Source organism: Lynx canadensis, chromosome D3 (assembly GCF_007474595.2).
Source record: "Lynx canadensis isolate LIC74 chromosome D3, mLynCan4.pri.v2, whole genome shotgun sequence".
In the NCBI taxonomy this organism is placed as follows: domain Eukaryota; kingdom Metazoa; phylum Chordata; class Mammalia; order Carnivora; family Felidae; genus Lynx; species Lynx canadensis.
This window is the reverse complement of record NC_044314.2, coordinates 54,170,707-54,195,679: the sequence shown is the minus strand read 5'-3', so window position 1 is coordinate 54,195,679 and position 24,973 is coordinate 54,170,707. Positions and strand designations below refer to the sequence as shown.

General features: G+C 41.1%; 1 protein-coding gene across 7 annotated transcripts in view; it reads left to right on the top strand.

The window, feature by feature from the left end:
- The window catches only part of DLGAP1 (DLG associated protein 1), a 328,162-nt gene that overhangs the window by 131,170 nt on the left and 172,019 nt on the right, over positions 1-24,973 (top strand). For all 7 annotated transcript variants that reach the window (XM_032595388.1, XM_032595389.1, XM_032595387.1 and 4 more), the window contains exons 3-4: positions 43-220; positions 12,139-12,379. In XM_032595388.1, the coding sequence (XP_032451279.1) occupies positions 43-220; positions 12,139-12,379 (419 nt within the window). The remainder of the gene's footprint in view (positions 1-42; positions 221-12,138; positions 12,380-24,973) is intronic.

Genomic DNA, 24,973 nt, shown 5'->3' with positions numbered 1-24,973 from the left:
TACATTTCTACTAAAGATGCCCTTTCCTTTTTTCTCTTTTAGGATTTCCAATGAACACTCCCCCAAACTCCAGATCCGGAGTCACAGTTACCTGAGGGCAGTAAGTGAAGTCTCCATCAATCGAAGCCTGGACAGCCTTGACCCTGCCGGCCTGCTCACATCACCAAAGTTCCGCTCTAGGAACGAGAGCTACATGCGAGCCATGAGCACCATCAGCCAGGTGAGCACTGTGGCCATGGGCCATGGGCCATGAACTACATAAGAATTAGTGGAAACAGAGGGCATGAAGCGAGGAGATGGCCACTCGCAGAGTAAACCACTGAGGGGTCAGGTGGGAGGCCTAATCTAAATGCTACACGTATTCACCTAAGGCAAGCACCTGGTATCAGCAGTCTACCAGCAGAGAAGGGGTCCTCTGCAGAGGGATAAAGGACATTGGAGCGAGTCCTTGGAAATTCATCAGCAGTCAGTACCAGCAAATGTGCCCTTAAGGAGTTGATGGATAAGGTTGAAAAGACTCTTGAAGGACAGAAGGACAGCATAGACATCACTGGCAAAACCAAGGCAGCGTCTAATCACAAAAGTACAAGCGTTGAGCAAGTCTTGATAGACAGCAGCCTGAGGACAGGAAATGAGATACAGTCTACTTATCTCAACGGGGTCCCAGGTGAATACTGTATCTTGGTAATGAGACAAAAGTCACTTCTAAGAACTGGTATCAGGACTAGGGATGAAGACTCAGGCATCTTAATGCTAGATCCAAAATATCCAGTCCCTCCCATCAAAGTTTCAGAGAGTGGGAGAGGACTGGGCTACCTAAGATCAGGGGGCAGAGAGAACCTGGGGCTCTTTGAAGACCGGACCCTGCAGCTTTCGGAGCCACCAGGGGAGCAGAAGTTGCCGCTAGGGACGCCTTCCTGTGGGAGCACAAAAAGAAGGATGTTTTGTAAATGATGCCTAGGACCTCTGAAGTTAAATTTCTATCACAAAAATAACTGCCATACTATCAATCCAGCTAATATTTATTGAGCAGAACACTGGACCAGATTATACAAGTTATTCAGTGATTAACAGTACAAAATCCATTCCCGCCAAGAGCTTGTAAGAGAACATACAAAGACGATAAAAGTGCTATCACGGTTATTATTTACTTGAACACTACAAAATACTCTGAGGGAGGTAGGGCAAGTGTAAGAGGCTCCTTTACTGGGTCCCTCTGCTAACTGCTTTATATTTCCAGAATGTTATTTTATAAAACACTCTGTAAGAGATGGAAGAAACCAGATGTCAAATGAGACTTTGTGGTCACAAAATTGTCAACAAGATCCTGAAGCTAAGGAGAAAAATGTGCTAAAAACAAAGATTCTAAAGAGAGAGCTTCCAGGCATGCAGTCTAGGAATATGCATTTTAACAAATATTCCAAGGGATTCTAATAAAGTAGTATTTGATCTGGACTTTGAAAAATGCTTCCCTAATTCAAGGAATAGTGAGTGTTCTAGTTTTGGTGGAGCTCAGAATACTTGTAGAGGCAGCAATGGGAAGTCTGTCCTGAATTTTGCCCTGGAGATTTTTTTTTTTCTTCTCAACGTTTATTTTTTTGGGGGACAGAGAGAGACAGAGCATGAACGGGGGAGGGGCAGAGAGAGAGGGAGACACAGAATCGGAAACAGGCTCCAGGCTCTGAGCCATCAGCCCAGAGCCTGACGCGGGGCTCGAACCCACGGACCACGAGATCGTGACCTGGCTGAAGTCGGACGCTCAACCGACTGCGCCACCCAGGCGCCCCTGGAGATATTTTTTTTAACACATGGCCTTGCATGCCAGCTCCAGAGGACTGGACCTCATTTATTAGGAATGGGATTGATTAAAAATTAATTAAAACTTCAGCTTTTAAGCAGCAAGAGATATGATCAGAACTTTGATATAAGAAAATTCATATTCAACAAAGGCAGGGACCATAGCAAGGTTCTGAGAGCAGGGCAGAGTGGGAACAGGGAAAGCTAGCCTTGGGGACTCCAATATCTGCTGCCTACTGTACATTTGCTTACTTTAGAGAAGGCTCCAAGAACATGCATGCCAATGTGTGTTAGTTAATGCTGTCCAATGACACTCATCCCAACGCTCAGGGAAATTAGTTGGTGCCTCATTTGGTGAAATTTTGACTTGTCTGTCTTTACTTTTTTCACACTAAGCAATATAATATTTTAAATTTCTTTAAGCTTATCTTTATTCCGGACAGCCTCATGGTCACATAGCCTTCCAGAAATGTAAAATAGTCTATAAATCCAGCTGTCATACATGTAGAATACATCGATGGATTTTTTTAAAAATTTTGGGGGTGCCTGGGTGGTTTAGTTGGTTGAGTGGCCGACTGCGGCTCAGGTCATGATCTTGCAGTTTGTGGGTTCAAGTCCCATGTCAGGCTCTCTGCTGTCAGCTCAGAGCCTGGAGCCTGCTTCAGATCTGTGTCTCCCTCTCTCTCTGCCCCTCCCGCACCCGTGCTCTGTCTCTTTCTCTCAAAAATAAATAAATATTTTAAAAATTGTCGAAAAATGCTTATACCCATTCACTGCTTTCATAACTTTAAATGTTTAAATTTTCAATGTTCAAGACAGGAGAAACATGCTACTTTGCCCCATCAGGACATTGCGTCTATGCAGCTGCCTGACTTGGGTCCCTGTGCCACAGATCGGACCTTCCTGAGACAATATCCCTTCCTAGTGACAACCTAGTAAAATATCAACAAATCACTGAAGAAACGCATGTGGGCCCCGATGCTACGGCGGGTCAAGCTCTGCAATTCGGTGGTGTAATCATTCAGCCTTGAGTAAAATACAGAAAGAATAGCCATCCTAAATGGATTCCTAAGGCTACATCATTTTTCTAGTTCCATATTCAATTTTCAAGTAACACAGTATCTTTAAGGATAATTTCAAACTTTCTATTGCAGTCCCAACACTGTCATTATTCAAAGGAGAATAGTTTCTTCTTCCAAGCAATACTACCATATAGATTCTAGACTTTTCAAAAAGTGGTTAGCTTTTATGATGTTGGGATGTTCTCTCTTATAGATCTTTAGTAGCAGCTCTAATAGTATAGAATTTAAATGCATGCTATCCTATTCCCTTTTAAAACCTGCCATTTTAGTCATCAAAGGCTCCTGGAAAGATCAAACTAAAATGTTGTAAGAGAAGATATTGGTCTAGAATAATTAAGCCATTTGTTTCTGCCATTCATACCTGATAGAAGTAAAATATCCCTAAAAACAGATAGTGCTTGCATGATAGAGAAAAACTGACCTTTTTAAATATTTATTCCCTTTCTATGTTTTTTTAATTATATATCCATCTAATAAGATGGGGCTTTCTAAAGTAAAGCTTGAGAAGAAAGAATTTTTAAAAGTCACATGTGAAAAAAAAATATTTAGTATAATAACTAGGTCATTTCCAAATTGGCTCAATTTATGTCCTCATTCACTTCAAGTCCAATTCTCAAATATCTTCATCTGGAATGGTAAACCAGAAGCCTGCAGACATCTTTTGTCTGGCAATATGTTGGATTTTTACATCATGTTTTAAAAGTGAGTAGACAGGGGCGCCTGGGTGGCTCAGTTGGTGGAGCGTCTGACTCTTGCTTTCACCTCAGGCCACGATCTCACCATTTCCTGGGTTTGAGCCCTACATCAGGCTCCGCACTGACAGCACAGAGCCTGCTTGGGATTCTCTCTCACTCCCTCTCCCTCTGCCCCTCCCCTGCTCATGCTCTATCTCTCAAAATAAAATAAACTTTAAAAAAAGAAGTGAGTACACAGTTATTATGTTCAGCAGTAATCGTAGCAATTTAGCTGTGATTTGTGACCTAGGCCATCCCTTCATTGTATATATACCAAGAAATAAAAACTCAGATGAAATAAGTATCTATAAATATAGTTGGTAACAGAACCTAGAAACCCAAGTGTCCTGACTCCTAACTGATAAGTTTCTTCAAAGCCTGCTGGTATTGGGGTATTGATGGCAACAATATTGCTAATAATAATAGTAATCATGGAAATGATAACAATGGAACGGTCATCATGTATTGCTTACCTGATATATACTAGAAGCTTTTCATATTCTCTCATTAATTTCATATCAACTATAAAAACGATCATTTTTTAATTTATGAAATTTAGTCTTAGAGAATTAGTATAATTTGTTTCATTCTTCCCACTACACTATCTCACAGAATAACATCCACTATTTATGTATAGTGTATGTATAGTGGATGTGCCTAGAAATATAATATGCATTTTAAATGTTTTATTTTTATCCTTAAAGCATACACTGGAGATAGGTATCATTATACCCATTTTACGGATGACGAAAGTGAGCTCTAGAGAATTCAAGCAAATTGCCCATGACATAGTAGAAAGAACATTAAACTACTCCTTCCCATATAATAAAACCAAATGGATCTCAAATGTATACAATAACACAAAATGACAAAAATTAAAATTTATAAAATACATGTCTGATATTGTGGTAAGACTGATAGAACTTTTAACAAAATAAGAATCCTAGAAAACATAGAGTAAACGATTGACATCTGTTCTAACTGAAAACTAAATTCTGTGACAAAAGATATCATGAAGTTAAAATGCAACTGAGGATATTTAAACGTATCAAGAAAACAGGTGAATATTCCAGTTGCCTAAAGTATATTTACCAATAAGTAAGAAAAGAAAAACAGCCTAAAAGAACGTAAGGCAAATCTTATGAAATAGCAAATTAGAGGGAAAAAATACAAAGACCGATAAATATAAGAAAAAATGCTTAAATACACTAGCAGGCTGATAAAGACAAACTGAAAAAGCACAATATCATTTCTGACCTAGAAGAGTTGCAAAAAGTGCTAATTAATACCCAGTTCCAGTGTCCATGCTGAGAAATGAGCTGTCTGGAGTGAACTGCCACCATTGCCACAGAAAGTAAGTCGATGAACATCTACAACAGTATAAAACATCCCTTTTGGCACAAGAATCCCACTTTTGGCACTCTATAATACAGAAAATAAAAGCACCAGTATATAAAGATAAACGCACAAGAGTGTTGGGCATAGCAGTCTCCAAGTACATATCTGAATCATCATCCACGATGGAGTGGTTGAATAAATTATGGTATAATCATCCTATACAATTTTACAGTGGTAGTGACTTAAGTGTCCGAATTTCCCTGAGTCTCCATATAAAAGCAGACAGAGCAACGAGGCAGAAAAAAACCCCAAAAGTCATGGAGAACATTTACAATAAAATTGGGTATAACAGGATATTCCATGAACCCCAAATATAAGTGGATGAGAACAAACCACAAGTAGCCATAAGACAAGAAGGCATAGAGGGAAACAATGACTTGTGTGACAGACTCGAGGATAGCAAAATAAAACAAGCAACAGGTATTCACCGGAAAGTTCAGGGCGCCTATTCGAGAACAGCAGCTGAAAGTGGAAGGGATTTGCCTCCTCTAACGGCAGATGAATTCAAGGAGCCTGCAGTTAGGTCAAAAACGACCGGAGCAGTCTGAGCCTCTACGTGCACTGGAAAGCAACCAACCAGTGTTTCCTTCCAGCACAGGGCCCAGGGCTGAGAAGAAACACAGGGGAGTGGAATCAAATATGAACAAGGTAGAGACGGTAGCAAAGAAGAAAAGAAAATGCCAAGGTAAAAGTTGGGGACGGGAGGAAAAGAATCAGGAAATACCGCCAAGCTAAAAAAATAAAAGAGGAAGTCCTGGGAATTTGAGGGGGATATCTTGAATGTACCCACCCTCTCAAAGTCAGACTAATTTTCCAAAAACAACGAGGAACAATTACCCACCGTAAATCACATTCAAAATCACTGTAAGAAGAAAGAAAAATAAGGAAAAGAATAACATTCCTCCAGAAAATGAAAGCATGCAGAAAGACATAACCACAAAATACATCAAAACTGTAACACACTACACCTGATCTTGAACAACATGGGTTTGAATTCCATGGGCCACTTATACATGGATTTTTTTTCGATAAAGACAGTACAGTATTTTAACTGTCTTTTCTCTTCCTTATGAGATTTTCTTAACATTTTTTTCTCTAACTTACTTTATTGTGAAAGTATAGCATATCATACATACACAAAATACGTGTTAATCAACTAAACTATGTTATCAATAAAAATTCTGGCAATTAATAGTTACATTTTTGTGGAGTCAAAAGTTATATGTGGAATTTCAACTGAGCAGAGGTGAGGAGTCAATACCCCCACCCCCCTGTTGTTTGTTCAAGGGTCAACTGTATTTTAAAATGCACTAAACATGGGGTGCCTGGGTGGCGCAGTCGGTTAAGCGTCCGACTTCAGCCAGGTCACGATCGCGCGGTCCGTGAGTTCGAGCCCCGCGTCAAGCTCTGGGCTGATGGCTCAGAGCCTGGAGCCTGTTTCCCATTCTGTGTCTCCCTCTCTCTCTGCCCCTCCCCCATTCATGCTCTGTCTCTCTCTGTCCCAAAAATAAATAAAAGACGTTGAGAAAAAAAATTTTTTTAATAAAATAAAATAAAAATAAAGTGCACTAAACAGCATTAAGAACACAATATAAGACATGAGAGAAAACGACCTATCTGAATTTCAAAAACTTAAAAATAATGTCACAAAACTCAGGGAAGAATTAGAAGTAAAAGAAAAACCATTTCAGAAATGAAGATTAGACTAAAAGGAATATAGGCGCAAGTGAATGAGACATTTCATTAAGAAAAATAGAAATCTAAAAATAGAAATCTTGGGGGTGCCTGGTTGCCTTAGTCAGTTAAGCACCGCACTTCAGATCAGGTCATGATCTAATGATTTGTGAGTTCGAGCCCCACAAAGGGATCTCTGTTGTCAGCACAGAGCCCACTTCAGACCCTTTGTTCCCTTCTCTCTCTGCCCCTCCCCCACTCACATGCACCCTCTCTCTCGAAAATAAACATCTAAACAATCTTTTAAAAAATAAATGAAATCTTGAAAGGGAAAAAAAAGTCACAGGCAAACTATTGTAAGTGTGAATGAATGCAGGGAATATCGTTTCCATGAGCCCATCCTGAGGAATCCAACTAGACAATGAGCTTTAGACAACCCAAATGACCAGACATAAGAACCGTGATGAATAGGTGCATGGACTTATTTCTGGACTCTCGATCCTGTTCCATTGGTCTATGTGTCGGTCCTTATGTCAGTGCCAAACTGGTTTGATTATTGTAGCTTTGTGATAAATTCTGAGATCAGGAAGCGTGAGTCCTCCAGCTTTGTTCTATACCAGTATTGCTTTGGAAATTATGATGTATCGGTGTATTTTTCCTTGTGTTTTTATTCCTGGAATTCTTGGAGCTTCTTGGATTCTAACATCCAACAAGTGGGAGTCCCAGAAAAAAATAAATGGAAGGAAGGAAATTACCAACGAAATCATTCAAGAAATGGTCCCAGCACTGAAAGACATGATTTTGCAGATTGAGAGGGCCCACCCAGTACCCACCACAGTCGATGGAGAAATATTCTCACAGGGAACATCATGGTGAAATGTTAGCTCTCTTGAAACAAGAATATCTTTAAAAGTTTTCAGGAGGGGATGGGAAAAACCAGTTCATACGGAAAGGCTCAGGAATGAGAAAGGCATCCACTTTCCCAAACTCTAACATACATGGAGGCTAAGAGACAAGGAGGAAAGCCTGAAAACATCTGAAAGAAGGGATGCAGGCTAGAATACTGAATGCAAACACACCCTCCCTTAACAGGGGAGGTGGAATACAGACACTTCCATCCACGCAAGCTGGCCGCCTTGTCCGGGAAAGCACTGGAAGATTTGCTCCACAAAAAGGAAGGAATAAAACAAGGAAGATGGAACAGGGCCTCCATAATAGTCAAGACAATGAAGGGTACCCCCACAGTGATAAAGAAGAGAAATCCCGGGACAGCAGCGGGCTGTCTGTGGCAGCCATAGATTGCAATAGGAGGTCAGAGGTTCCGAGGGTAACGCTTTAAGGGCAGGAAGGAAACCAATAGGTTATCAGAGGTCTCTGAACATAGCAACAGATCCACATAAGCAAGTTTTTGGAAATATGAATGCAAATACCATAAGATCCAGCTGGAATTGAAAGTGATTGCCTCTGAGGAGGGAGAATCTGGCGAGGAGGGGGCAAGGTGGGTCAGGTGTTTGCTCTTTTCCTTTATTTTATTTTTTTATTTTTTTTTTCAAGTTTATTTATTTATTTTTGGGACAGAGAGAACAGAGCATGAACGGGGGAGGGGCTGAGAGAGAGGGAGACACAGAATCGGAAACAGGCTCCAGGCTCCGAGCCATCAGCCCAGAGCCCGACGCGGGGCTCGAACTCACGGACCGCGAGATCGTGACCTGGCTGAAGTCGGACGCTTAACCGACTGCGCCACCCAAGCGCCCCTGCTCTTTTCCTTTATAAGCCATCTAGAATTCTTTGACCTATATCTGTAGAATTTTGATAGAGAATAGTCTTTTTATATGAAACAGTAGTAGCAAGCATTAAATGTATAGTTATTTATAAGAGACTAAATGAGGGCTGAAGCAATAGAGAACATGTAGGTTACGTGCTCTGACAATGTAAATATAGCACAACTATTTTAAATGAGGAAAGAATAGAGAGTGCATATGCAGAAAAAAAAGGAATCATTAACTGTTCTCAATAAAGATATGGGCACGGTATTATTAGTATGCTATTCTGAGATGGTTGTGCATATGAAAAAAACAAATGAATAATTGTAGAATATTCCAATTCTATTTCCTGTGCCCCTGAGAACCAGGATTTTTAGTATGGAATCAAGGTATATATATATATATATATATATATATATATATATATATATAAAATATAGAAGAGGTTACATTAAAACTGTGCAGACTGGGAGTGCCTGGGTGACTCAGTCAGTTAAGCATCAAACTCTTGATTTCGGCTAAGGTCATAATCTCACAGTCGTGGGATCACACAGCTTTTGATTCTGTCTCCCTCTCTCTCTGCTCCTCCCCTGTTCGTTCTTTCTCTCTCTCTCTCTCTCCCTCTCTCTCTGCCCCTTCCCCTCTCACTCTCTTTCTAAATAAATAAATAAACATTTAAAAAAAAACAACTCTGCAGTCTGAATTTTAATCAGACCTATTCACTAGGTCTGACCATCAAAAGGCCTAGTTTTGCCCACTGAACAATGACCAGCCCAGTAGCCATGACAATGAAGCTTCCTGGTGTCCAGATTGCATTCTTGTGATACTATTTTCCGCTAAAAGAAGAAAAGATTGTTTGAAAAAATACTGATTCCAGGACGGAGCAGGTCAACAGGATTCAGGAGCCAACCTAAGGGGCTCCCACTGGTTAAAGATAAGACAAATTTCTGTTCACTAAGAATAATCATAACAGTCAATTTAAAACCATCAAATGTTGGGGCTTCCGGATGGCTCAGTCAGTTAAGCTACAACTAGAAACTGTAAAAAATAATGATGGAACTAGAACACCACCATTGCATAACTCCCAGTGAATTAACAGATCTAGACATTGAGCACAAGTGATTTCTAACAACGTACAGAGAGAGACAACCCAGATATAATGTGTCTCCTGATAAAAGAACACATGATCTCTCCTCTTGCCAAAGGGACTCAACCTGAGTCTTATGAAGCTCCCGGATCCAGCTTACAATTTTCAGGAACTACAAAAGATGGAAGACCATGCTAAATCCTACCACGAGCATGAAATCAGCAAATCCAGACCACGGGAACCTTTACAGGACAAACAACCCAGATGCTTCCATAAATAAATTGTCAATTAAAAACTGGGTGGGGGGGGGCACCAGTGTTGACAGCACAGAGACTGCTTGGGATTCTCTCTCTCCCTGGCTCCCTGCTCCTCCCCCACTCATGTGTGCTCTCTCTCTCTCTCAAAATAAAGAAATAAACTTTTTTTAAAAAGAATTCTTTATGGGGCACCTGGGTGGCGCAGTCGGTTAAGCGTCCGACTTCAGCCAGGTCACGATCTCACGGTCCGTGAGTTCGAGCCCCGCGTCAGGCTCTGGGCTGATGGCTCGGAGCCCGGAGCCTGTTTCCGATTCTGTGTCTCCCTCTCTCTCTGCCCCTCCCCCATTCATGCTCTGTCTCTCTCTGTCCCAAAAATAAATAAACGTTGAAAAAAAAAAAAAGAATTCTTTATAAAAATAAAACTCAGATTAGCAGTTGATTTTGGAGGGAAGATGGGGATTATAGTCAGGATGGGGCACATAGAGTGGTTGCTAGGGTACCTGGAAAAGCCATCTTTCTTGATCTAGGTAATGGTTACAAGGGTGTTTGTCTTATTATAATTCACTCGGTTCTACATTTATTTTGCTTGGTTTTCTGTATCTGTGTATAATAGAAACAAAAGGTTAAAAAAGAATGAAGAAAGAGAATCCTATTAAGATGTGAGCTTAATACAGAAGGTTAAGTGGAAAGAAAACATATTGCCAAATTATATTTACTTTATGGTCCAATTTTTACGAAAACTAGGGGAGGGGGGCAATATGTACCCTCTGAACAGACAGTCACCCAAGTTTTAACAGTTGTTACCTTAACAGGGATAGATATTTTACCATTTCTTTGCGATGTTTGGCATATTGATTAATAGGGGAAAATCTATATGTGCGTGCACATACACACATTTGCAAATACAGTTTTACCTTTTACTTTGAAATCATTCCAAGTTTACAAAAACGTTGCTTGTAAAATACAAGGGACGCCTATATATCCTTGACCCAGATTCATATTCATATTCCTTTTGACTCATTTGCTCACTTTCTCTATTTGATAATTAATTGCAAATATCATGTCCCCTTACCTGTGAAGGCATCGCCAATATTTCCCCAAAATCAAAGATATATATATGTATTTAATTTCTTAACATGGATGTATATAATTATTAGCCTTGAAAACAAGCAGGGATTTTATATCAAATTAGATAAAGTAGGTGAAAGTACTATTTTAAGCTGTAAAGGTAAGCTGTAAAAAATCGTAAAGAAATGCATGTCTTTTTCCACTTGATATGCCTTAAGGTAGCTGGTCACTTCTACATGAAGTTTAAAGAAATTTGCCATTATCAGAGTATATCCTCAGATAACAGAAAATGAAGGAAGTCAGAAATTACAATCATTTTCAGTATTTGTTCTAAGCTTACTTGTAGTTTAATTGCTTAATAAATTCCTAATTACTCATTAATTTAATATTAGGGAAATTATGAAGTTCTAGAGGGTGGCAGAAATTTGAAGAATGCTCCCATGTCCCTATCAAATCAGCTACAAAGTAAGAGAAATTAACTGGGGCACCTGGTCTGGTTTATTTTTTATTTTTTTCTTTTTTAGGTGGTGCTCAAACCCAGTGTAAGTTATGTGCAGAGGAATATAAGTAAATAAAAACTGACCTCTGCAAAAAAAGGAAGACTTCATTTGGAAGATTTTAAAACACATTTATAAACAATTTGTGGACCATATCAGCTTTTTATAAGGAAGAATGAGACCTTCTTCCGATAGTGTGTAGATTGAAAATCTCCATAGTGCTTTTCAAGATTTTGACATATCTGGGTTTGGTCTATTTTTGTGCAGAATGACAGTATCTTGCCAGAAAATATAGGGCCTGTTTTCATACTGTGCACTAAATTAAGCTGCATTTGACACTGAAATTATTTGACAAGCCAGTCACTTGCAAAAGCACAATAATAAAAATAGTAGTTTCTAAGATGTTTATACTAAAGACTATTCCCCTGAAACACCCAAACTCTCACCGTGGACTGACAAAAATTGTTCCCTAGGTTTGCATTTATAAATCAGGAGAATTAACACCTGGGCACGCACTGGAATAAGACCTCCTAGCCCCACACTTCTTCCAGGCTGAAAAGAAAGCTCTTTTTCTTTAGAATTTAATGTACTGTTTGGGCTCATAAACAAGATGCAGTTCAGTTACGGAGTGTAACACAGAGGCGATAAAATGCATTGGCGTTGAATGTGGTCGGATGGGGCTTTCTCCGGAAGGGTGCGGGGTCAAGTCCGGGGATGCTTGAGGGAGAGGGTGCTTCTCCGCCAGGCAGGAGGAGTTATGGTTCCCCGTCTCTGCCCGTAGGTGAGCGAGATGGAAGTGAACGGGCAGTTCGAGTCCGTGTGTGAATCCGTGTTCAGCGAGCTGGAGTCGCAGGCGGTGGAAGCCCTGGACCTGCCCATGCCCGGGTGCTTCCGCATGCGGAGCCACAGCTACGTGCGGGCCATTGAGAAGGGCTGCTCCCAGGACGACGAGTGCGTGTCCCTGCGGTCCTCCTCCCCACCGCGCACCACCACCACCGTGAGGACCATTCAGAGCAGCACCGGTGAGTGAGCAGAGCGCCTGCCCCCCACCCCGGGCCCCCCTCCGTGACACCGCGCCAGCACAAGCCTGGTCTCCGGGTCCAGGGCTACAGAAACGACTGTCCCAAAAGCCTGCACGTGGTGTCCTGCTGTTGTCACACAATCACCAGTAACAAAATACCACCCATGCCCTACAAAGAACGGCTGTGCCTCCCTGCCTGCCTCTGTCCCCAGGCTTTGACCGCATCCACAGCCCTTCTCTCTGTCTCCGTCTCTGGCATCAACAGAGAAACTTCAACTACAGGTCCAGAAGGGACAGCGCCCAAAGGGGGAGGGGGTCTTTCTAAGATCCCCGCACAGCATCCTAGCAACCAGCAAACTCATCCCACCAGCTCCTACTGGCCCCAGTCAGGCTCTGACTTTTAGGGGGTGACCCTTAAGCAAATCAGATACCCTGACTGTTGAGCATCACAGTTAGAATGCCTTTTTTTTTTTTAATTCCAAGATCTCCACAAAATGACTATCCCAAAAGACCTGAAATATCACTGTAAGAAAAAAGGGAAGAAATGGATGATTCAGTCATACTAATTGAACATCTTATGAGTTTTCTTTCATTATAACAAAGGCAGATGTCATTATTTTAAAACCTACCAGCATATGTATACAGCATCTTCTTTTCCCTCTAAAGTGAAGTTAGGTTTAGGCAGTTAAACTGTATTTTTATCAGATTTTAGGTAGAGAGGTAGAGACAAGCTTAACTGGTTTCCATGACACTAAAACCTGAATAGGAATATAGCCATGAGTTATATATGACAATGTGCATTGGGTTTATATATATGTATATATGTATATTTGTTATACACATTTGGGTCCAAGAAGAAAATCCCCTCCATTTTAACTAGGCTCAACTGTGTGATTGAATTCAGTGTAACTCCAATACAGAGTAGTTCTATAAGAAGACCATCAAACCTAGAGTCATGGTAAATAATAATGAATAAATTAGAAGGAAAAGCCTGTGCCAGAATATGTTAGTATTCAATTTTAGTTCTAAGTGCATCAAACGCCCGTAATTACCATTCAGCCTAGAACCTTTGCAGGCTTGAGAATTAACAGGTCCTCAAACCTGAGTTAAAAATCCTACTAACTAGAGATGTGGAGTTGAGGTAGCAATTTGTAAGAAACCGTTAGAGGTTAAACAATAGTTAGGATCACATCAGAGAAAGAGATGCTTCTAGACAGTGCCCTGGCTTCACAGCTCTGCAGAGAGCCCAGCAACTCTGGCCTCGGCTGGCTGTCTCCAACCAGATAGTGGATGTGCATTCTTGTTCACCAGGAAATTCTACAAGAACAGCCACAGATAAGGTTAACAAATAAGGTTGACTCATAAAATGAAAAAAAAAAAGTGTCAATCATCCATGGGCATATTTCTGTGCGCGTTTATGTTCATGCAGTAAGTGTAATTTGAAGATCTGCCCTGTGCCTATAGCGTATTGCTGTGTCTTTTACTGTTTCCCCATCTTCATCACCCCCACCCAGCCCTTTCCCAGTGTCCGGTCCACTGCTTGCTATGACAGTCTCGCCGCCTGCCAGCTGTTCTGTGCTGAAATCACTCGTCAAATACACGATCTGCACATCCTTGCCCAGAAGTACTAGGGGAAGGAAAAGGGCCACTGGCTGACCCCTTCCCCCTCAAGGAGCGGTGTTGTGGACAAAGTGGCAAGAGACTCCAGAATGGCTTTTTTTTTTTCTGCTCGCCTCTCAGAGATTGTGTGCTTTTGTCATTTGAGGGACGACTTACTGCCACCTCACGTCAGTCGGTTCTTGTGCCGTGCTGTTGACTTTTCTGAGACCTTTCCCAGATACTCGGGAGGTTCCTGGAGTTCAAGCAGTAGGGACGCCAGATGAAATCCAGGGTGCCAGTTAAATTTGAATTTCAGATAGTAAATAATTTTTGTAGTGTAAGTCTCTCTCAACTGTTGCACGGGGCATACTTATACTAGAAAACTATTTGTAGTGTTTGCAGTATTTGGTAAATGTGACAAGCCCACGTGAGGAGATGAGTAGAATCTGGGAAGATGTCCTGCAGTTGTTCCTTTTAGAATATAAATTGATCAGAAGGTCTTTGGCTGGAGGCCTTATGGGGGAGAATGCTCAAAAACAGAGGGAAGTAAATAAAAATGCAATAGAGGTGATTGCACAGCTCCTTCTTCGGCCCCATGTGTCTCATCGTAAGTACTGGGCTCCATCTATCGACCTGCAGCTCTCAGGGTGGGAAGGCTCCAGGGGTGGCTGCAGCTGGAGGGGTTAGGGGCAAGAAGACGTGGCCTGCCTCCGGGAGTGATAAAGTGTAAAACACCAGATTTTTGCACAGGGCAGCTGGTGACTTCATCAAACTAAATATTATGATAGATCATCTTCACAGTCATGGAAAAATTAACAAGGACTAAATCATGGTAGTAGATTCTAAGTAAGCCCATCAGATATTTTAAGATGGCAACCCTAAGAATTCTAATATCACTTTTCAGTTTCTCTGTGCCACAGATTTGTTCTTTTAAAGTTATTATTTTATGATATAATAAGGTTCTGTGCCATTCTACTCCTGCCATTACTCCTGTGCTCTTCTCTGTCTCTGTCTCTCTCTCTCTCCCGATCCCTCCCTTCCCCCCTGCCACACACACTTTTCCTTTTCTCTCACATGATCTCTGTACTATCATATAGATTTTCTTCTACTGGTTTCCTTCTTACACTGAATCAAATATAACTTCCTCTAGAAAGGAAAATCTACTTTCTCCTGATTTTCAAAAGATGTGCTCATTCGTAGAAATCAGGAAATTATTTGGCCCTAATTTCAACCATTTATCTCATGTATACAGGTCAGATTTACATCGTGTCCAATGAGACATGACCTAGATTTCTCCCCTTGCTTCTCTTCCTTTGCTCATTATTCTCGGATACTCACAACAGATTCTATTCTTCCTGAGAAAAGTTCTTCCGTTTTGTCAACTGCAGTTATTAGCTATAACTTTTCCCCCACGGCAAAGTACACGTAGAGTCTTTGATTTTTTATCAGCCCATTCTAATTGTTCAAATTTTCAATGAAATATACTAAGCTTTTCTCTTTAAGCCTTGTCCATTCTTCATATTAGCAAGATGCAATCATAAACAAAAATCCACAAAAGTGTCTGCTATGTGGGAGTGTCATGAACATGGGCTCAGCCTGAAGTGGCCCCAAGGATCCCCTAGTGATATGAGCAAGAATGGTCACTCATCCCAGCAAATCAGGGAAAATTAGGAACTAAGATAGAGAGTGACTTACAATTACGCTTCTCTTGGTTGATGGACTTTTCGGCTTGGGTAACGATGATAGAATCCTATATTCCCTCAGCCTGTGATCTGCTTCAAGCACTCAGATATCTCTCCATCTAATAAAATGAACAACTTTTTATATAAACTACTGTAGCTAGTACTATTAGGCTAGGATTAGAGCTACTGTAGGAAAGTACAATTTAACAGTGGGGCAATTAACCTCAGGACTGTGGGGAAACACACACCCTTACGTCAGTTGCCTGAATATTAGGCAAAGGTAGACCTTGAGGCTGGAAATATACCCAAGCATCCACTTTAGAGAATTGGATTAAATGTGCCTCACAAATATACCAACGCAATTGTATGTGTTTAAGAAGAATTTTTCTTTTTATGTCCTGCACTGAGCATCTAAGATCTATCAAAAGCATTACCACATTGCAGCTAAGGCAGGCAGACAGACTTGTATCTGGTGAATAAACAAAAACATTATATGATAATCAATCAGTAGACGCAGTCATACAGATACAGACACACACTTGGTCAGAAAGGACAAAACATAAACTGTTTACAGTGGTTACCCAGCAAGTAGTGGGTGAGAGGATTAGGTAGTAGGGACAGAGGGAGATTTCTAAATGAGCACTGCTTTTTATGACTTTAAAAGCCAGTACAATATTTTATCAAAATAATACTTTTACAGAAATAGGCTAACTATCATGATATAGGATTCTCTAAGTTTTTAAGGAAAGCATTCACTTTAAAATTACAAGCTTTTCAAAAAAAAATAAAAACAAAAACAAAAACAAAATAAATAAATAAAATTACAAGCTTTTCGGGGCTCCTGGGTGCCTCAGTCGTTTGGGCGTCCGATTTCGGCTCAGGTCATGATCTCGCAGTTTGTGAGTTCGAGCCCCGTGTCGGGGTCTGTGCTGACAGCTCGGAGCCTGGAGCCTGCTTCGGATTCTGTCTCTCCCTCTCGCTCTGCCCCTCCCCTGCTCATCCTCTGTCTCTCCCTGTCTCTCAAAAATAAATAAATGTTTTTTAAAAAAATTTTTTAGGGGCGCCTGGGTGGCTCAGTCGGTTAAGCAGCCAACTTCGGCTCAGGTCATGATCTCACAGTCCGTGAGTTCAAGCCCCGCGTTGGGCTCTGTGCTGACAGCTCAGAGCCTGGAGCCTGTTTCAGATTCTGTGTCTCCCTCTCTCTCTGACCCTCCCCCATTCATGCTCTGTCTCTCCCTGTCTCAAAAAATAAATAAAACGTTAAAAAAAAATTAAAAAAAAAATTTTTTTAAAGATGGGGCGCCTGAGTGGCTCAGTCGGTTAAGCATCCGACTTCAGCTCAGGTCACGATCTCACGGTCCGTGAGTTCGAGCCCCACGTCAGGCTCTGGGCTGATGGCTCAGAGCCTGGAGCCTGCTTCCGATTCTGTGTCTCCCTCTCTCTCTGCCCCTCCCCCGTTCATGCTCTGTCTCTCTCTGTCCCAAAAATAAAATAAAACGTAGAAAAAATTTAAAAAAAAAAAAAATAAATAAATAAACGTTAAAAAAAAATTTTTTATAAGAAATTACAAGCTTTTCAAAGAAGCCTTATGTAGCAATAATATGATTTCTCAAACGTTTATTTATTTTTGAGAGAGAGAGGAAGAGAACAAGTCGGGGAGGGGCAGAGAACGAGGGAGAGAGAGAATCCCAAGCAGGCTCCGCACTGTCAGCGCAGAGCCCAACTCCGGGCTCAGACTCACAAACCGTGAGATCATGACCTGCGCCGAAATCAAGAGTCAGACATCTAACCAACTGAGCATCCAGGCATCCCACAATATATAATGTTTATAAAGGATAAGTACGTTCATTTGCCACACTGTGCCTCTTGAAGTTTGGTGTATGTGTTCTATTCTTTTCTTATCAGAGGAAGCCTTAGAAGTTGATGGATTTGAGCTGAACTCCTTTCCCTCAACTCCTTTCCCCCAGAAAAGAGAGTGAGGGCCCAGGATAAAGCATTGCCACCAGACCAGCAGCCAGTGTCCTCCAGCAGGGGAGTCAGTACAATGTGCCCTTCTGTCTGTGGCTTGGGGGCCACAGTAACAGCAATGTTTACACTTTGCTTTTTTTTTTAATGAGATATTTTTGCTTAAAGTAAGACACACTCTTCCATCATCCTACTTCACACTCTATCGCTGCTGTCAGACCTCACCCATCTATTCCAGTTTTCTCAGTTTAGCAACAGCAGGTACCCTTTGATCACCTGAGGTCAAGGCTAATGGTCCAAGAGTTCTACTGGCTTGAGTCTTCACTCCCAATCAGCCATCCCATCCAGGATATCAAAGCTACCTTCACGCACCCTACACTTCAATCCTAGACACCTTGCTCCCCACCCACGCCAATAACAACAAAAATCCTTAATACACAAGATCTTAAGCAGAACAACATTAAGGCAATAATTTACATTTGCAATACACATAGTAGGCATTTAGTAATCGAGAGAAGATGCAAAAAAAATACTTGTTTTTATTGCAATATAATTGACATATTACATGGTATAAGTTTAAGGTGTACTATGTGCTGATTTAATTGTTTTAATGTTTATCTTTGAGAGAGAGAGAGAGAGAATGAGAGAGGGGCAGAGAGAGAGGGAGACAGAATCTGAAGCAGGCTCCAGGCTCTGAGCTGTCAGCACAGAGCCCAACTCGGGGCTTGAACTCACAAACCACGAGATCATGACTTGAGCCAAAGTCAGACACTCAACTGACTGAGCCACTCAGGCACCCCCTATGTGCTGATTTGATACTTTTGTATATTTCCATATGATTACCACCATAGCATCCTTCGTCAAGTCACATAATTAGCATTTCTCTTTTGTGATAAGAACATTTAAGACCTAGTCTCTCAGAAACTTTGAAGTATATGATACAGTATTGTTGACTATAATCACAATGCTGTGCATCAGATCTCCACAACTTATTCATCTTCGAACTGCAAGTTTGTACTTTTGACCAACATCTCAAGTCCCCCGCACCCTAGCCCTTGTAACCACTATTCTACAGTTTCTACTAGCTCAGCTTTTTTAGATTCCACATATTATTGATATCATATACTATCTGTCTTTATGTGACTTGATTTTTTTTTTTATGTCACTTAATTTCACTTAGTATAATGCCCTAAAGGTCCATCCATGTCGTCACACATGGCAGGATTTCCTCCTTTCTCATAGCTAGAACAATATTCTAGCATATATATAAGCCACATCTTCTTTATTCATTCATCCATTGATGGGCACTTAGGTTATTCCCATATCTTAGCTACTGTTAATAACGGATAGCAGAAAAATCCTTACATACCTCACTAACTGCACGTTTGATGACCGGTAACTTTCCTAGAGAAATAGCGTTGTTGTTAAAACAAGTTGAATCATAAAATATCAGAAGAAACTCCTACATCACCTAGTCATGGAGTCTGCAAACTACAATCTATGGGCCAAATCCAACCCTCCACCCATTTTTGTAAATAAAGTTTTGTTGGCACAAGCCACACTCATTTGTTTACAAATTGTCTGTAGCTGCTTTCACGCTTCAAATTTCTTTTCGTTTATTTACTCATCCTGAGAGAGACAGAGTGTGAGCAGGGGAGAGGCAGAGAGAGAGAGAGGGAGAATCTCAAGCAGGCTCCACGCTGTCAGCACAGAGCCCAATGTGGGGCTCAAACTCACGAAACCATGAGATCATGACCCAAGCTAAAATCAAGAGTTGACACTCAATCGACTGAGCCACCCATGTGCCACTACTTTCGCTCTTTGACGGCAAGCTGAGTTGAGTAGCTGTTGCAGAGCTGTTGCCAAATATATTTACTGTCTGAGTCTTTATCAAAAAAAAAGGTTACCACCCCTGATCAAACGCACTGAATCCATTTTAAGGTAAGAAAACTAAGGTGGGCTTCTGTCTGGAGGCAAAGTCAAAATAAAAGTGCCTGGTCTCCTACCCATAGACCTTGCTTGTTTGGGTCCCAGCTTCTGAACTTATTTATTGCATGATTATAAAGTTCATCTGAACTCATCTTCTTCGTGTGCGACATGAAAGTATCGTGCTGCTTCTCTTGCGAGCATTAATGACCACTTTGGGAGCATCCTTAGAGTTTAGAGAAAGCACACTTCTTTCTACGAGGCACTAATTTAATTAATCATTTTTTATAAAGCAATGAAGGAAAGGCTCAGAAATCCAAGGCGACGGACAACAGCCAGAAGTGTTTTGAACAAAGACCCACTCTTTTCTATTCAAGATAAGATCAAGTAATAAATATTCAGATATTGCCTGGACTGGCTCCTTGTTCCTCTGCTAATGACGTTCCCTTCCTTGAATTTCTCTAATCATCCAAGTAAAATTGAAGACATCCACTTAATCCCATCTGAGGCCAAAAAAAAAAAAAAAAAAAAGCAATATTTGTGGTACAACCTTATGCCTCTTGTGAGGTAACTTGTCTGGTTTTTCTATCTGCGAAAATTGACAGTGGTAACTTTTAGAAGAATGACGGCTGTAACTTTTCCGTTCTTCGATGGGGCACTTGAGCTGGCATTCGTCTATATTCTAGGAGAAAGATTATGAAGTCCTAAGACACCAAAGTCTTGCTAGACATAGAGAAAGAAATAAAGTTTGATGAACTCCTTATGCTTTCATCTCCTCCAGTTGTTCTGCTGTATATAAACCACCTCTCAGGAACAGAGTGCCCAGCTCCAAGGTGCTGAGCTCTGTAGACAGTCCTAAAGTCCACCTTCGCCCACATGAGAGGTCATCAAAGGCCCATAGTGAAGAGGCTTCAAGGTCTTCTGGCCTTTAGGGTTGATGTGAGGTGCAAATCAACAAGGAAGGAATAAATCACTAAGAATGATGGTGAAGTCATCAGTAAGGAAGGACTATGTAAATTGCACATTAAAATGCCTCTATCCTGGCTTTACTGTAGATCTCTCAATCTGGCTTACTTTATTTATTAACAATGATGACGGCTAACCTGTAGCACTTACAGTTTGACAAGCATTTTGAACCAGCTGCATGGTCTAGCTCATGTAATCCTAATGAATGTTCTAGGAACATCTGTGCAAGATATGATCATTCTCATTATACAAAAAAAAAAATATTTAAGGCTTCCGGAGTTGACACAACTTGAGCCCCACTGCTAGTAAGCTACAGAGCAGATTCTTAAATCCTCTTTACTCATCAGGGCGCCTGGGTGGCTCAGTTGTTAACCATGACTTCAGCTCAGGTTATGATCTAACGGTTCATAAGTTAGAACCCCATATGGGGTAAGCTTGAATGCCACCTTCAGTGAGCACGAGCCCTGCTTCCGGTAAAACACCAACCCCGCTTCCGGTGAGTGCCTCTTCTCTCTCTCTTTCTGCCCCTCGCTCACTGTGCCCACTCTCTCTCTCTCTCTCTCTCTCAGAAAAAAAAAAAAAATCCTCTTTACTCAATGAATGCTTAGTATACTATGCCCTGAAGTAATTTAAAACAAATCTGTCTGTGGTCTAGGAGCACTTTTCTTTCAATCCTTCCTCCCACAAATATTCATTTAGCTCCTGCCATGTTTGAAAACCCGTGTTTTCTTTCAATTTTTCTTTAAAAAAAAAAAAAATCCCTCTTTAAAAAAAAAAAAGCTGTTTTTGGCCACCCAGGGAGCTCAGTTTGTTAAGGTTAAGCATCTGACTTCAACTCAGGTCATGATCTCACAGCTCATGAATTTGAGGCCCAGGTCAGGCTCTGTGCTGACAGCTCAGAGCCTGGAGCCTGCTTCTGATTCTGTGTGTGTGTGTGTGTGTGTGTGTGTGTGTGTGTGTGTCTCTGCCCACCCCCCCAACTCACTCTCTGTCTCTCTCTCAAAAATAAACAAACATTTTTAAAAAACTTAAGCTGTTTTTTCACATATTATGGATATGGTTTTTCATGTTGGTTTGTCTAAATGTGAAACATCTGTTTAAAGTTAAAGATGTAAAAAAATAGGAGAGATGGTTCAAGTTGGAAGCACAGGAAGATCCAAACTCATCTCCTCCCACGGACACAACAAATGCACAGCTACACATGGACAAATCCCTTCTGGAAAGGACTTGAAAACCACCTGAACAAGCTCCTCCACAACAAAGGATAACAGGGCTATGTCGAGACCAGTAGGAGAGGCAGAGATGTAATTCAGCCCAAAACCCCACCCCTGGTGCAGCAGTTTAGTTGGAAAGGATCTCACAAATACCAAACTTCCCCCTGAGGAGCAAGAGGTTTGTGCCCCACACCAGGCATCCCAACCCTTGGGACCTGGAGAGGTGAGCACCCAAAGGTCAGGTTTCGCAAAGCAATGGGGTGCATGTCTAGGAAAGCCATCAGGCCGTAGGGAATGGAGACTCCACTCTTAAAGGGTTTTCATGCACCGTCCTTCACCCCTGGACCCAGCACAGGAGCATCAGTTCATGAAGCACCTACATAATAAATGAAGGAAATTTAAAGCACCTTAAAGCACTTGCTAGAAGAACAGGAGACTGTTGGGGACTCTCCAGGGACAGATGCTGGCAGGCACCATTTTTGGTATTCTCCCTCTACCCTGCAAGTGTGGGCACCAGCAGCAGCCATCTTTTCCCTCTCCCTCTAGCCTGCTAGCCCTGATGGATGTGCCCCACCCCACACACCACTCCACCATGACCACATCTAAGCCAGCCAGTGGAGAGCCCTGGCCCTGTGCACTACTCTATCACAGCCTGTCATAGTTGATCAGTATGTGCACTCCACCCAGGGGACACCCTTTCAGCACCTGGCTTTGGTGGCCAAGGGGGATCGCATTGACTTGACTTACAGCTTCAGCCTGACAGGCAGGCTTCAGGTTTACCACACATCTAGAAACTATGGAAATGCTCTCAGGGAATGTCAGCTGAGGGATACCATCTTTGAGCTCTCACTTGGCCTTGCTACAGCTTACCAGTACCTCCCAGAAAGCTCATACATTTGGTTGGAGTCCAGAATTTTCTATTGTCACTAAGGGGACACCTTCAGATCATGGGTTCTAGATCACGGCAGAGTCTATGATTGCTGTCCCATAGGACTATGTGTATTTGCCTACCTTAAAACCTGCTGCCCAAGGATCTACCTCCAATCAGCCTGAAACTAGATGCTGACTGATATCCCTCCCTCTGAGACATTCACAGATCTTGGCACACCCTCAACAACTGGGGCCTACCAAGAAAAAGGCTGCTTAGAAATCACAAAGGTGAGGGGAGCCTGGGTGGCTCAGTCGGTTAAGCATCCAACTTCAGCTCAGGTCATGAGCCCACGGTTCTTGGGTTTGAGCCCCGCATCAGGCTCTGTGCTGACAGCTCAGGAACCTGGAGCCTGCTTCAGATTCTGTGTCTCCCTATCTCTTTGCCCCTCCCCTGCTCGAGCTCTCTCTCTCTCTCTCTCTCTCTCTCTCTCAAAAATAAGTAAACATTAAAAAAAAATTTTTTTTAATCGCAAAGGTTCTAGAGACAGCCAAGAACTACAGCAAGGTTAAAAGATAGGGTTTATCTTGGATACAAGGCCACTCCTATAAGACTGAGAGAGAGATCTGTTTCACCTAGTACACAGAAACAAACACAGAGATTCAAGCAAAATGAAGAGAAGAATATGTTCCAAATAACAAGAAAGAATTATTAATGGAGATAATTAATATTAATGGAAAAAATTAATGGAGATAATTAATATTACCTGATAAAGAGTTCAGAGTCATGTTCATAAAGATGCTCACGAAACTCAGGAAAAGAATGGGTAAACACAACAAAGAGATAGAAAATACAAGTACTAAACAAGCCATAGAACTGAAGAACACAATAACCAAACTGAAAACACACTAGAGGGGTTCAACTACAGACCAGATAAAGTAGAAGACACAATCAGTGAGCTAAAAGACAGGGCAGTGGAACTCACCCAAACAGAATAGCAAAAAAGAAGAAAAACATCAAAAGATCAAGATAGCTTAAGAGACCTATAGGACAACATCAAGTGGAATGATATGTACAAGGAAACCCCCACAAGACTATCAGATTTCTCAGCAGAAAATTTGCAGGCCAGAAGAAGGCAGCATAATATATTCAAAGTGCTGAAAGGAAAATACTTCCAATCAAGAACAGTCTACCAAGTAAGGTAACATTCAGAATTGAAGGAGAGAGAAAGAGTTTTCCAGACAAACAAACACTAAAAGAGTTAATGATAAATTGTAAAAGGAGTCCTTTAAGCTGAAAAGGAGGCACTAATTAGTAACAAGAAAAAAATAGGAAAGTAAAAATCTCACTGGTAAAAGTAAATATATAGCAAAGGCAGTTGATTAATCACTTATGAGCTAGTGTTAAGGTTAAAAGGCAAATAGTAAAACTAACTATAGCTACAATAATTAGGTAAGGGACACACAAAATGAAAAGATGTTAAATGTGACAGCAAAAACATAAAATATGGGAGAGGTAAACTTGTTGTCAACTTAAAGTAAATTGTTTCATATATATCTATTATATATGCGCTTCATGGTAACCACAGAGCAAAGAATCCATAGTAAATACGCAAAAGATAATGAGAAAGGAATCTAAGCATAACATAGAAAGTCATCAAACCACAAGGGAATAAACCCATAGAAGAAAAAAGGAACAGAGAACAACAAAACAGACAAAAAACTATTAAAATAGCAACAAGTACATATCTATCAATTATTACTTTAAATGTAAACAGACTAAATGCTCCTATTAGAAGACAGAGTGGCTGAATGAATTAAAAAACAAGACCATTTATATGCTGCCGACAAGCAACTGAATTCAGGTACAAGGACACACACAAATTGAAACTGAAGGGACAGAAAAAGGTATTTGATGCAAATTGAAAACAAGAAAACAGAGGTAGCTTATACTGGTACCAAAAAAGTGGACTTTAAAACAAAGACTGTAGGGGCGCCTGGGTGGCTCAGTTGGTTGAGCGTCCGACTTCAGCTCAGGTCATGATCTCACAGTCCGTGAGTTCGAGCCCCACATCAGGCTCATGTGCTGACAACTCAGAGCCTGGAGCCTGCTTCAGATTCTGTGTGTGTGTCTCTCTCTCTGCCCCTCCCCTGCTCATGCTCTGTCTCTCTCTGTCTCAAAAATAAATAAAGAAACATTAAAATAAATAAATAAATAAAATAAAACAAAGACTATAATAAAAGACAAAAATGGGCATTAAATAATGATAAAGGGATCCATCCAGCAAGAAGACATAACATTTGTAAATATTTATGACCCCACTAGAGGATTACTTAAATACATAAAGCAAAAACTAACAGACTAAATGGAGAAAT